General features: G+C 41.5%; 1 protein-coding gene across 3 annotated transcripts in view; it reads left to right on the top strand.

Moving 5' to 3' along the window:
• The window catches only part of RSPO3 (R-spondin 3), a 61,010-nt gene that overhangs the window by 30,594 nt on the left and 15,544 nt on the right, over window positions 1-14,872 (top strand). For 2 of the 3 annotated variants that reach the window (XM_056344400.1, XM_056344402.1), the window contains 3 exons: window positions 5,034-5,225; window positions 6,724-6,870; window positions 9,246-9,443. In XM_056344400.1, coding sequence (XP_056200375.1) covers window positions 5,034-5,225; window positions 6,724-6,870; window positions 9,246-9,443 — 537 coding nt within the window. The remainder of the gene's footprint in view (window positions 1-5,033; window positions 5,226-6,723; window positions 6,871-9,245; window positions 9,444-14,872) is intronic. The other variant, XM_056344401.1, reaches the window with a different exon arrangement.

Genomic DNA, 14,872 nt, shown 5'->3' with positions numbered 1-14,872 from the left:
TTAAGAGTAGCTCTGCTTTAGATGAAGTATTGTTTTCAAGCCACTGCCACAGGCAGCTGCTTCACACTAGGTGAAAGAGAGCGAACCGAATGCCAGTGAATGCATGGAGTGATCAAGTGACATGAGAACCCGTGGGATATCCTGTCCCAAATCTCCTCCACCACAAGGGCTAGTGCCTACATGGGTGCCGCATGGTGGGTAAAGCCAAGGCAGGGCCTGGGTCCTGCAGCAAGGGGCAGCCCAACCAGTGAGGCTGAATTCCAGAGCAGCTCTGCTGTGAAAATATTTCCTGTGAGAATGCACAAGCCCAAGAAACCAGGAGTAGTGGCAGCTTTTGAGCAGGGATGGATCTCGCTTGTCTATCACATCCATTTCAAGAACAAAGCTCTAAATGGACGTCTTGGTCATTGAAGACTGGTGATGAGACAGTGCATCTCAGCTGCAGCAAATGGGCAAAGAATATTCTTCTGCCCCAAGCTTTTCCCCTGGCTGTCAGAACATACACCCAGCCAGGTTCCTCCTGCGTTTCCTTAGTTTCATGTTTGATCCCATAAATTTAAATCTATATATAAAGTGTAGCTGCTAGAAAAATGTCATTGCAAATGTTGTAGAATTTATTTGCTGCATGCCATCAAAATCTTCTGTTGTCTCATCATTATAAATTCAGATTCAACTTCAGCTCCTTGTCCCTAACTTTCTATTTTTAACAGAGAGACCACAGCTCATTGTTTCCAGAGCAGGGCTTTGGAAAATATTCTGAGAAAGGAAAATCCCCAGTGATTGCATTTGCTAATTAGGCTTAAAACTAATATCTGGACAAACAGCTTGCACAAAAAAAGGCCTCCAAGCCAAAAAAGGCTTAATGCCAGCAAGGGGAAGAGAATAGTTCAAGATTACCTTAGTGTCTTCTCTGATCCCCAGTATTTAGACTTTATAAGAAGAAAAATGGAGGGATGGATTCCAGACCTAAAGCCAGCCACGAGCCTGCACATACATCCTTTGTACCTGATGAGTCAGCAGGCCTGGCTGACCCACTTGTAAGCAACGGGGAAGAGCTTGTCTGTGGGTCTCTGTGCTCCCACCACTTGCTTTGCCTATTGCTGTGCTGTATTTTTCATCCTTGAGAGCCTAGGTTTTCACCGTGCTCAAAAAGTGTTCGAATACAAGAGGGCAGACTGCTTGGTGGCTGGTAGGGTTATGTCTAATGGAAGACACTGCTTCTAGCAGCCCATGCATAAAATATTTCATCCTCATCGAAGTCAGTTTTGAGGGTTGTGGAGAATTTTTTCTATTTCATTTTTTTTGTCTTTATAGTGGAGCAGGTTGCATCAAAGACCAAGTGGTTACAAGGAAGAGCATTTCTTGGACCTATTCGCAATGCTAAAGCCCAGATCTGGTTCTGCAGCCAGAGCCTAACCCACGAGGCCACAGCACCTGCCCCTCTGCCAAGAGACGGGACCTCTCTGTCCCTCTTACCACATCTAAACTTTTGGCTAACAGGAGCAGTCTGCCCTTCCCTAGTGCTTTTTCACCTGTGGACTTCAAAGTGTTTCTTAAAGTGGATATACATTACTTACCCATTTCTACTGTTGACTTAAGTGTAGAAATTTGAAGTAATGCATGCTTATACCAGGTGTACCGTGGCTGGATTTCACCAGATGGGGTTTGTGTTCCCAGCTTGTTGCGGCACATCACTTAAACTCTGAGCTCACACTGTCTGATATGGGGGGAAACAAGAGGCAAAACTTCTGGTTGCTTCCTTATGGTTATGGTGTGCAATTGCTGGAGTGCTTGAGATCTGCAGGCAACTAACACCTCGCTGCAATGAGGGACGAATAGTAAGGGCCAGTTCTGTAGCCAGCAGTGATAAATTCCCTCCCTGTGGCAGGAAGATGTTTCAGAGCCTGAGTTTGCCCCGTTTCCTTCTGGAATCCCTCTGACCCCACTTGGCCTCTGCAGGAGGAGAGGGACTGGCCCCTACATTGCAGGGATCAGGAAAATGCCTGGATCTCAGCCAGAGAGGGAGGAGACTGAGAGGTAATGAGAACGAGAGTTTCAGCTGGAGCTTGGAGATGCCTTATTTCAAACATGCTATCTCATTGTCTGAATATTTCTCCTCCACCATTTATTTTCTCCCAGGTTCAATGACAAAGCCCAGTGCTGTGCTGTCAAACAGTACCAGTTTCTGGACTCAGCTGTCTCTGCTTTGCTCCTTGCCTGAGCCAGAATAAGGGTCTTCCTAGCGTTCAGAGCAAGCACAATGAGAGACAGTTTTATTACACAGGTATAGGGGTCAAAGAAATGCCAGGCACAATAGGGGACTATCAAAAAAGGATCCCTTTATTAGCTTTCAAGAGAAAAAAATTCTTTCTTCATTTAAAATGTCAATTCTGACTCTTCAACGAGGCTTTTGTTTTATACATTTTCAAGAACATAAGCTTGTTTTGCTTCACACATTGAGTTGTAACATGGCATGAAATCAACTTCTAAATGGAGCTTGACTTACATATTTTAACTTCTTGCTCTGTAATACTGACAATGTGATTCTCCATTTAGATCTACAGGCTTCCTTTTTTGCCATGTTATTTGTATGGGATGTATCTGGGATGCATGAAAGGAGGCAGAAATTATGAAAATGGCTGGGAGTACATTTTATTTTATACTTAATACTTCTGGAGTTGAAAAGGAGATGGAAGTTGGCCATGTAATAGATCTTAGCTACAGAGAATTATCATCTTTCAATAATTAAGTATTGCCTGTCTCAAGGGCTCAATACACACAGCTTGACCTCAGAGAAGTTGCACATAATGTTTTCTCTGTCAAAAGAATCTACTCATAACGATGTGTCACAGGTGCTCACACATAATATGTTTCCCATCAAAAGTTATCATCCATATTTTATACAGCAGCTTTGACGACAAATATTTTGTACTTCAGCTGCTTTTTCTTCCCTCTGTCAGACTTAATGAAGGAAAGTCACAGGTAGTTTTTAAATAATGTCAGCTTCTTAGATCACATTACTGTGCCTGCCTTTGAAAGTAGCTTCATACAAGAGCCAAAAGACAGGGGAGAGAGAGACACGGACATTTTCATTTACTTAAATTTTAAAAGAAAGCCAATTCTTCAGGATCTTAATTTCAAAATCAATATACTCTGTATCTTTGGAATCTTCTCAGAAAAAAATATGCCATACTTACTGAGAACTCAGTCTTTTGAGAGTCTTGAAAGCAAGTCTGATAACTGAATTGAGATTGCAGTTTCTGACTATGCAGAATGCTGTTTATTCTCATAGTAGTGGTGTCTTGGTGGTAAAAACACGTTCCTCCAGGTTTTGCATAAAGTGAGTGCCTTGGGCAGCACAGAGAATTGGGTTCTTATATTCTCATTTAAATTGTTTGTCTGCAGCAAGGCCAAAGTTTGCTCTTCTCCTACATGTTCAGCCCTACTGAGAGAAATAGCCCTCATTCCTCATTCTGTTAATGAAAGAGGAAAAGTGAACTTGACCTCCCTGTGAGGATTCTCAGGTTGAGGAACTGGTCATCAAAACCTCAGAGCATAGAGGAGTGCTTTTCCTGTTCATGGGCCATGTCTTTTCTGCCAAAACTGTAAAGGAACAAAGTACAGAGGTATTCCTGAACTTCCCTGCCACCAGGTAAATGCCCCTGAGGTAGCAGAGAGTGGTGGCTTTCAACCAGCCTTCAGGCCATGAATTCATATGGGCTTCTGCTCTGCCTCCAAGGGATCCACAGAAGGGACCTGACAAAAGCAGGCTCATTGCATATGCAAGCCATTTAGCAATATCTGCAGATAAAAATAAGATCAAAACACTAAAATAGGCAATCAAACTGTATGGCATGTATGTATTTATAAAATTATCACTGGACTGAGCAGAAGGCAGAACAGGAACCTAACAGTTTTTACGAATAGTATTTACAAATGTAAATGAAGACTGGTTTCTCTTACATATGAAATATAACCAGGTGTCTCAGGCTGAGAGATGAAAGCTTACACTTAGAAAAATGCCTGGGTTTTTCATATAACACGAGGCCAAAAAAAAGGGGGCACGGGGTCTGGAGTTATTTGATGCTGAAGTATTTTTCAGATCCAACACTTATTTAAGAATGCAACCAAGAAGGAATTAAAAGTAGGTAACGGCTTCTAAAGTACCTGAGGATGCACAACATTAGGCTCTACCTCTGAGAAGGAATACACTGATTAATGTTTGCTACTGAAAAGATAGTCTGCAATAGCATCCTCTTTTCTGCTACCCCCAAGCCCCTAAAGAGCTGAATAGTCTTAAGCAGTGAGTGTAATAAGTTTTCCTTTCCTTGTCTGAAGAATTAGAACAATTCAACTGAAAGGCAAATATAATCCTACCTATGCTCCATGCTGGGACTGCAGCAGGGTAAATGCCACAGTTAAGTCTGAACATCAGGTTTTAATTGTTAGAGATTAAAAACATGCCAGAGAGAACATTCCAGGGAAAGAAGGAGGGTGAGAAGGATGGCTCTCCTGTGTCTTTTTGTTAAGGCAAATTAGCATCAGATCTTACAAGGGCATATTCCTGCACAGCAGAACTCAATCAAATGGCATTTAGCCAATGAAAGAAATTACACACTAGGTTGATTTTTAATCATCCATCTAGGAAAAGCAAAGATAAGTTAACATGTATTTCCTGCTGAACCAAGTGCATACAAGTCAGAAAAGCCACTGAAAATAACTAAAAGAAAAATAACTGTTCTCGAGGATGCTGCCATTCCATAAAATCTATTTCAAATGTAATTTACTGTTAACTATTTCTGCAAGATGTGAGCACATCAGCTGAGTTTCTCATTTTTATGCAGGTGAAATAATCGCTGAAATGAAATGTCAGGTCATAAGAGACCCAAGAAAAAAATGAAGCAATCTTTAAGAGCTGTCAGAGGGGTAGATGGTCCACCCTTCCAAGTACAGAGAAATCATTATTTCACGGTCTTGTCTAATATCTTGTTCTCTCACCATTATTTTTTCCTTTTTAATCTTTGCCTTCTCAGTGCATCCTAATGTGAGCCAGGGTTGCCAAGGAGGGTGTGCTACGTGTTCTGACTACAACGGATGCCTGTCATGTAAGCCCAGGCTCTTTTTTGTTCTGGAAAGGATTGGCATGAAACAGATTGGAGTATGTCTTTCCTCGTGTCCAAGCGGATACTACGGGACACGGTATCCCGACATTAATAAGTGTGCAAGTAAGTGCTGGGGAAAGGGGAAATGGATTCATGGATTTGTTTGTTCTCTCTTGAATACTGCATTCCCTTAGAAGTCAAGTCAACAGAGAAGCAGATGGACAGGCTGTGTCTTTATTTGTTCAGTTCTTTTATAATAGTATAGTAAATATTAACCTGAGCAAGAAGTTAAGGTGAAAGATCACAAAACAGCCTAAAGCTCAGGCATCCTGACTCTGCAGGAATGACCTGCCTAAGACCCAGGTGATGGTCTCCTCCTCTGTATCCCATGTGAAAGGGATGCGCCAGCGGGCACCAGGCGCTGCCCTCCAGCAGCAAGAGGGAGTGGTGGCAGCTCTGAAGAGTGAGGGCGGAGAGATGATGAATCTCGGTGGCTGGAGCCATTTAACCTACAGCCCTTAGCCTCCTGACCCTTGCGACAAGGGGACAAGACAGCAGGTGTCATTCTTTGAGGATGCAGTTTGCCCTGGTTTCTTTATAGCGTGTCTCACACTCAGTGTAGTCCTCTGAATGCCTGTAGCAGCTGACCAGGTGTCACCCTGATTTGGGGAAGTTACTGATTCATGTTGCCTCTGGGCTGGGAGACAGAGAACCCAGCTCTGTTCTTTACTGCTTGGGCAACATTTTGACCTTACTATGTATTTTGAACCATAAATGACTTGGAAAATATTGTAATGTCCTCCCCACTCCTCTTTTTGTTGTTGAATTAACTATTTTTAATCCCACAGGTGATATAAAAACATAAGAATGATGGCCAAGCAACTCTCCCAGTTTTTACCTGGTAATAAAAATTATTTAATGAATGGACCCCAGAGTAAAGTCTTACAGAGTAACTTGACACTGTAAAGTATTTGCTCACTTTTTAGCAGTGTGTGGCCTTGCATTTCAGACATGAGCTGTGCCATACACAAGTTTTTATGTATTTCTTTTAAAAATATCTAAGAACTGGGAAATACACCACTAATGCCAATTTGGGGTAGTTATATGGAGAATACATGAAAACTACAGGACATCTGATTGAACATCAGGGATTCATTTAAAAAAAGAAAAAGATGTTGATGCAAAACAGTCTTAAGCAGATCCTAAATTCTGGCATATTTTTATTCCTCCCGGATGAATGGAGACAGATAGCATGGAACTGGCCCAGTACCGTACCCTGTGGGGTTAATTAGTACCTGTGCTGTGTCAGTGTAGGGCAGCAGCAGTATGCTGTTATTCTGACATGCTGTGCTCTGTCTTCCATTTGCATAGGTCTTCAAGAAGACAAGCAGTGTGAGGCCGTTCAGCATCAGGCCACCCTTATAAAACCCTCACTCGTGCCAAGGTCACTTGTGGCTGGCATCACTGTGTGCAAAGGCCATGAAGAAGATCTAAATATAATTTGCTTCCTTTGAAGATTCTTTAACATTGCTAGAATTGTGTGGTTCTGGTATATGTGAGAGAGCCCATGGTGTTTCATGGCAAAGAGTAACAGCATTGTCGTTTACTGTTTGCATTTCAGAATGTAAAGCTGACTGTGATACCTGCTTCACCAGAAACTTCTGCACAAAGTGTAAAAGTGGGTTTTACTTATACAGTGGAAAGTGCCTTGAAAAATGCCCTGATGGGCTGGAAGCCAACAATCACACAATGGAGTGCACTAGCATCGGTAAGTCCTGTCCCCTCATGTCCTGCCTGGTTTTCTGACAGGGGATGGGGGATCTAGGGAGAGCAGGAGTCCAAAGATCAGTTACACAACCAAGGAATCCTTAACTTAAAATGAAAATGTTCTGTATCAGAAGATGTATTCCCCAGCACAACAAACTCACGGTATTTTCCAAGTCTTTCCAAACATTTCACAAGAGGCACAAGCTTGGCTGTGCCCCACAAACGCAGCCTTGACACTAAGGGCAATTCTGCCTCAGGAAATATGGCCTGTTTGGTCTTCCCTGAGGTAGAACGACATCCATGTCTTACTTGCTCTGTTGCAGTGTTACGCAGTACCGCTAACATCAAAGGTTCAGAAATCCTGAGCCAGACTCCACATGTAGTCAAAAGATTAAAACACTAACTGCTTTGCTTTAGCTCCCTTGTACTACCTGAGCTTTCAAAGCATGCGTGCATCAACATTTTGAAGCTTACCTTCACAAAGGCGAAGGCTAGAAACTAAAACTTTAAGAAAAAAAACCCAACCAAACACCCACAAAAAACCCAAAATGGTATATGTGCATAATCACCTGACTCCAGAAACTGAGGATTAAAATAAAACACCAAATAGTGTGGCACTGTCACTGCAGGAACGAGATTGGCAACACTGGTCCTATGACTCACTGGCTGCAGAGAAGAGACCTGCTTTTGTATCTCTTCAGTCTCTGACTCACAAGCTCCAATTATTCACTCCGGGGCAATTTTGGAGGTCACCACACCTAACTGTCTGCTCCATCCCTCTGCCATCCCTCTGGCTGAAAGCAGAACTAGTGATATATTTGCCTCTGGGCTGGTGCAGTTGGCATCCCCGCCATGGGCATGCTGCAGCTGCGGCAAGGTTCAGCTTATTTTAGTATGCCAGCTGTGAATTGTGGTGGCTGAGGGCTGTGAACTGCGGTGGAAGCGGTAACCTCTTCAGCCACCAGCAACCAGGGAGCACTTAGGCACAGTCTGGCCATGATGGAAATCTCCTCCCCCACAGTATCATGCATATAGCTCTCCCTGGTATCGCGTGTTTTAGAGGGGAAGCAATGCAGGAATAAAAATAATGCCAAAGTGGTTTGGCATTTTCCTTCTCAAATATATATTAGTTCAGGTGGTAGTGATGTTTTTTACGGTTTTATTTTCAAGCAAAGACTTTCATCTTTGAAAGGAATTCAAGGGATCATTTTTGTTTCTTGATGGCTTTTTCCAAGTGCTGTAGACTTAGCTGCTTTAACAATGAGTCAGTCTCAAATAGGAAAAGCCATTTAAAGCTATGGAGGAATAACAGAACTTTTTTGTACACGTGAAGGCCAATTATTTTAACAGGAGAGCTCCAGTGTAATATGAAAAACAAAACTACCCACATGACAATTCACTGGAGAAAGGCTCAGAGATTGCCCAAGGTCAGTTATATTTTCAGGTTTTGAAAAATTTGGAAGTAAATTCTGGAGCCAGAAAACTGTTAACTTACATATTCCTCCTTATAGAGGGTCTGGAAGCCTTTCCTTCTGCAGTGGTGGTTATAGTCTTAAGCACGCATGTGAACATAAAGTAAATATAAATGCTCCCTGTCTTTTATCAAGAGAAGGATACTGAGGAGATGGCACAAAGGAAGGATAGTTATTAAGAGCACGTTTTCAAGCTTCCAAGGTTACTCCCATTTTTGTCTACACTGTTTGGACAAATGTCCAGCTGCACATCTTTTGAATTCCCAATAGTATGGGATGTGCATTCAGACCACTGTGGTTTAGAAACTGTAACCCACACTCTTCTGAAAAGCTTGCACCCCCCTGACCCAAATTCTCCTCTGCTTTGCCTACTTACAGCTTGTATATGCTACAGATGATGGCTCTTTCACTATTTAAGCTGAGTACCAAGCAGCAAATCACCAAAGATACTTGATTCTTAATGTAATGCCTTTTGCTATCAGTTGGTCCTTTATAACTCTATTGATTTCCAAATTCAATAATGTTGAGACCAGCTGCAGCAGCTTGACCCAGTGACTGCACTCTCACATAGGCATGAATAATGTTTAATTCCACAAAACCAAAGCAACCTCAGAACAAGCCCCAGTAACTGATTTCATTGAGACCAATTGTGTTGTTGCCCCATTTTAGGAATGGAAATATGAAACAGCATGTACAAAATAGTAACTGACATAATTATTTGACATTATTTTGTACAGTATATCCTCAGCAGTCCAATTTCTGTCAATTCAATGCTGCAAATCCTGATTAATTCCATTAATTTTTGCCACCTTTCGGCTGATGAAGAATTAAATTAATGTACCGTATGCATTGTGTATACAAAAAAGATATTGGCCAGGCTCAGCTTGTCCTATGTTTATTGCAGTGCACTGTGAAGCTAGTGAGTGGAGTCCATGGAGCCCTTGCACAAAGAAAGGAAAAACATGTGGTTTCAAAAGAGGAAATGAAGTAAGGGTCAGAGAGATCGTACAGCATCCGTCAGCAAGGGGCAATCCTTGCCCAGCTACAAGCGAGAGCAGAAAATGTATTGTACAAAGAAAGAGATGTCAGAAGGAAGGAAAAGGTACCACGTTATCATCATCATAATATGAGATTGGTATTGTGCTTGTTTAATAACTCTGAATCCCCAGGCCTCGATCGAAGGCATCACTAAAACTCCCAGTGATGTGGCGTTCTTTGGGCTGGAGAAAACTGTGCCCTTGCCTGGAGTAAATAAAGTCCTAATGCTGCTCAAAAAATGCGCATTGTGTGATCTAGAGAGGACAGGGTGGGCTGGATGGGAAGGCACATTCTCTCTTGATTCTGCTGAAAGAGCTACCAAGATGAGGGGTTGCATGTGGAGGTCAGAACCAAAAGATCCTTGTAAAACATGTCATGGTGGGAGTTGTTTGTTGGGTATCAGGCAACCAGGTTTCATGCTTCAGCCATGGGATTACTCCAAACTGATTCCTATTTTATGCTTCCCTACAGGTAAGACCCATAACTCTTGCAATTGCAGCACTGTGGCCTCTCTCCCACCTTGAACTCTTTCTGCTAGCTCTGGCTGAAAAATGTGGCCTGGTCCTGCCACCTGAATCTGGCTCATGGAATCCCTACATGGGAGAAAGACCACAACACTGCATGGCAGCCAAGGGAAACTCCACTTGGTTTCACCCAATAAGCAAGGGTGCCAGCAGAACTGCCCCTCCATGCAAGCCAGCTTGTTGGACTTATTCACGATCACAGCACCTAGTGAATGGCATCCCACATGTTAAGAATGGGAGATGCTTAAGAAGTCTATGAAATAATAATTTATAAAAATTCCACCAGAGATAGTTGTTCTGTTGTTCCCTTTTCTCCCCCTGTTGCAGCATGGAAGTTTCTTGCTCTGTCAGCAGCACAGTTACTGTGGTGGGCACAGGAGTGTTGATGGAATATTTCCTTTTCCCCATCCCTCCCATTTCCCCATCCTTTCTATTCCCCACTTTTCTCCCAACCCAAAAGCAAGGCTTCACTCCTTTTGCAGGTGACTGGAACAAGTGGAGCAGCTGCCCACGGTGTGAACATCTGTGAGCCAGCACGAGGTGCTGGTACCAAGTAGTAACTTACTGTTTCATTGTTAAATGATCACTAGGGTTGCTGCAGACTACTTATCAAAATGTTAAAGGTGTTTGGAGCTTGTAGCCCTTTTGAAAGTTGGCTTATTCCTTAGGGATATAACTCATGAGAAGGGAAATAACATTAGAATGAGATAGCTACAGGTGTCTCCCCCTCACCCAAGAACTGGGTAGATTACCAATTTATGGGAATATATAGGGTAGATGTCACCTCCTCCGCCTTCTGTAAGGCAGTGCTTTGAAGAGCTACAGAGGTGTATCTGCCTCAGAGGAGCAGCCATGGCAAGCTATTTACAGGTCCCCTTATGTCCAAAATGTCCATGCATGCTTCTGCTCCTGCGCAGTGGCACAACTTGAAACAGAGCCTCTTATTAGCCCACTGTAACTGGGAGAAGAGTCTTTTTTTTCTACCAAAACTAATTTTGCCAGAGCTAAAAATATAGGACTGAACTGTAATTTTGGAACTGTGAAATTTTTTTTGAGGTGACAACAATGTTGTATATTTGCTTATGGCAAAAAAGGTAATCTCTTCAGATTGGACATTTCTCTCTAGAAATGCCTGCTGTTCCTGCGTAGTAAGTACTTTAGAAGAAACTACTCACGTATTTTACTGTCAGTTCTTGTTTTATGGGATCTGAGCCAAACCATAGCTGAAAAATACTGTGCACCGCAAGAATTTCTTCACAATCATGAATCTTCTGCTTTCTTTTTCTGCAGTGTGCCTAAAGGTGGAGGTTTTTTCCCTTCCTTTTGAGCAAGTCACAGACTGTATTCTAGCCTGTTTTACATTCAGTAGACAGTTCCTTTGAAACCAATGCAGGCAGATGGAACCTATTTTTCAAGTCTACCCATGGCCTTGGGATTTGTATGTCTATGTCTGAGAGCCTTTTTTTTTTTAAAAAAAAATATTCTGGAATCCACTGCTATATACTCCTCAATATCCACAAAAGTCTGTCCTATTCATTTTCATACACCTTCACAGGGAGATAAATTAAAAAGTAGAAAAAAAATTAATAAACCTGAGGAAATTAATACATAAAACATTAGGTTAAAACAGCTTTAAGGTATAGATTATGGTGACAAACCACAAAACCGAAAATTAAGCTAAAAGTTTTCCTTCTGTTCCTACTGGAATAGGGAAATGAAGCTTCCCAGCTTAACCCTCAGGCAACGTCTTCTCTACTGCCACTGTCCCTTATTACACAGACAGAAACTGCTGTGCTCTTTGAACAACAGAATAATTCAACGAAAAACCAAGCCAGGCTCTGTTCTTATTTCTAGCTGCGTCCAGTCAGTGAGTGCAGAAGGAGGTAATAAAAAAAAACCACTTTGGGAAAGGGAAGGGAAAGTAAATATGCTTGTATTGAAAATGGTCTTTTGTATTGTACAACTCCCCATTGCTGCTCAGGCATTACTTTGGAGTTTAGCTTTCACAGCATCAGCTTTTGCAGTCTAGCAGCACACCCAGCAGTTACTAACAGTGCTGCTAATCTTTTCTCTACAGCCATGAAGACAGAGTTAGCTTGGTTAGCCTCTGCCATTTCCATGTTGAATAGATGTCTGTGGCCGAGGGAGTTAGGGCTAAGACCACATGATGATGGGGTATGCTCATCACAGATACCTCAATGACTTTGCTCAAGGAGTTGAGGTCAGAGACAGGATGTTAGTCAGTTAAGTCTCTGCTATCGCACAGAAGCAAGGAAATGTTTCTGGAACTGCTATGCAAAACAAGATAAAACAGATGAAGAGGGTTTTTTTTGTTTGTTTCCATCTGCTGGTGTGTCATTAAAGCTGGCGAGACCTATTACAACTCTTATTTTTTTCCTTCACTAGCTATAAAGTTAAGTTTTACTGGAAGAAGGTGCTAGTATTTTCAGTATTGATACAAACAAATGGGAATAATGAGGCTACAAATAGCTTGACTAGCCTAAAAGGTTCTTTTTACTCATATTAGCACTAAATCAGTTGATTCCAGTATGTTCTGACAATTCCTATGTGTTTGACATACAGGCTCCTTTTATAGTTCAGCCTCGTCCAAACCTCAGTGCAATATATTTCATGATTTTCCTTTTTTAATCCTATGATAGTGAGTTCTTCTTAGTCTGCATGACTGTATGATTTCAAGTTCCAGTTTCTTCCTCTTTCTTTCTTTCCCTCACACTTTTTGTTTTGTTCTCCCAGTGCAATGCACTGTTACCTTTACCTTCCCACACTTAACATCTTTTTGGTTCCTTCCTTTCACTGCTAGACATACCTCGAGAGTCACATGTTTCCTGTAGCCATGTCCATTAATGGCCAATAGATGTACTGGAAAAGCATAACTTACAGAGCTCTTGAAACACTGCAAATCATCCATCAATATTATTTCTTTGCCTCAAATGTGCTCTGGCCAAACACAAGTCCCTTTGGACGGCCGTCTGCAAATGTGTGAGACTGACCTTTACTAGCCAACAGACAAATATCAGAATTGCATACAAAAGTATTTGTGGGGAAGGAATTGCATGTTTTCATGCATGAGTAATTCTGCCAGGAAGAGAACATTCACCATATGACTTTCTGTTGAGTCCCAACTAAACCCCACGGACAGCAGACAGTTTTAAGTGCTTTCAGAGAACATGTTCTGATCACTTTGAAGAGATTAAAACCACTCACCAAAAGACTGTGTGGTTATGAACAAGGAAGACAACTTAGAAAGCTGGGTATTATGCAAGGCAATAGATAGGCTACATTGGTTACACACTTGTATTGTTGTAAACGAATAAACAATACATTTCAATTGTTGCTTGTTCATATATTGATTCATTTGAATGTGGATGGCATTTGGATGTTCAATGAAGAGAATCAATGTTAAATGCAAACACCGGCCAAAGAAAGTTCCTGTTCCTGACTGGCAAAAATTCAAGCATTAGACATGAAGACATAGTGGGATGAATGTAGAACAGTGTATTTCTTTTTCACGGTGGAGTTAGGAATTGCCACCTTGTAGAGTCTAAAAGCAGGATAGTGTTATGAAAGGAAGAGGGGCAATTTTTGTCAAAATTCACAAGTTTACAACCCTCTGGAGGCAAGGTAGCTTGTCAGTTAATTGTGCTGTAAGGAGAATACAGACATTATGCTGTGGTATTTTTTGTAGTGTACAGCAAGAACAAGAGAGAAAGCAGTATTTTTGAGATGAGTTCTAGATGCAAACTGGTGAACAGAAAGGAACCAAGGGAACAGGATTTGGTGTTGAGCAGTTCTAATCAGTGAATGGATATATTTTTTGGAAATAAAGTAAAATAGATGCTTCTATCCTGCACTGCATATGTGTGAATATAAAAATCCGGATTTGATTTGAATAGCTTAGAGAACTGAGTCTCAGGTACTCTCTGTTGTTCCTTTGAGCTAATTCCTCTACCCTTTATTGCTACATGTCCACATAATGCTTCAAGCGTATTAATCAGATCATGTCTGAAAATATTGTCAGTTGTCTATGGTGTAAGGAAGGAATTCTATCAGGCATGCATCAGATTTCCAAAACTACCACTCAGCTAAAAATCCCAAGCCATTCATCAAGAATTGTCTTTAGCTAAAAACAATGTAACTTAATACTAACAAACTTAAACCATTAGGCAACAAACTAATTTCACTCACTCACTTAAACTCATTAAATTACCCACCCTAATGTACACACTCTGATGCCATATGGATCCATGTAACAATGGAGAACAGAGGGCTCTGGAATCTAAAGTGAAGTTGCCCCTTTAGTATTTTTCACAAAGAAAAGTTTCTGCAGTTGGTCTCTGGTTGAGGTGCACAATTTCATTAACAGTCAGTTAAAATGTCCCAGGCAAAACAGAGGAAGAGAAAGCCCCTACTAAAATAAAAGATGTGTAAGTTGCATTACATTTTAAAATGTACATGGAAGTACAATACTGAAGGAAGCCATTTGAAATCAGTGGGAGTTTTTTCACCACATTTTTGTATAGGCTTTGAATCATGGCACACAAAATCAGTGTTTCATGATCTTCACAACCCATAGAAGCTCCTATGTAGCCACTTTAGACTTGCATAAATATATGCCACATCAATGTGCTTATTCATGGGATAATACCCATCTTTCCACAAAAATTCTGGACCTCCAGGCATCTGGAAGAGTTGCTTGTGCATTTTGTGGGGCTCTGTTGTCGCACTGGATGATATGAATTTGACATGGACATGATTTTCTGAGAGGGTTTTGCTATCCAAGTATTCAGACAAGGAATGGCAAGCCTCCATAGGCTTTGCAAGAGCATGATGGGATTCACTGCACTTAAGCTGGACAGCTAAAAATTAGTTGTTTTTGTCAAAGCAAGGGTCATTTTAATGGTGGGATTAATACTGCACCTGGGGAAGGGGGATCCATGACACTGTAAGA

Source organism: Falco biarmicus, chromosome 6 (assembly GCF_023638135.1).
Source record: "Falco biarmicus isolate bFalBia1 chromosome 6, bFalBia1.pri, whole genome shotgun sequence".
Classification (NCBI taxonomy): domain Eukaryota; kingdom Metazoa; phylum Chordata; class Aves; order Falconiformes; family Falconidae; genus Falco; species Falco biarmicus.
The sequence above is the reverse complement of the archived record's forward strand: the minus strand, read 5'-3'. Positions and strand labels throughout refer to the sequence as shown.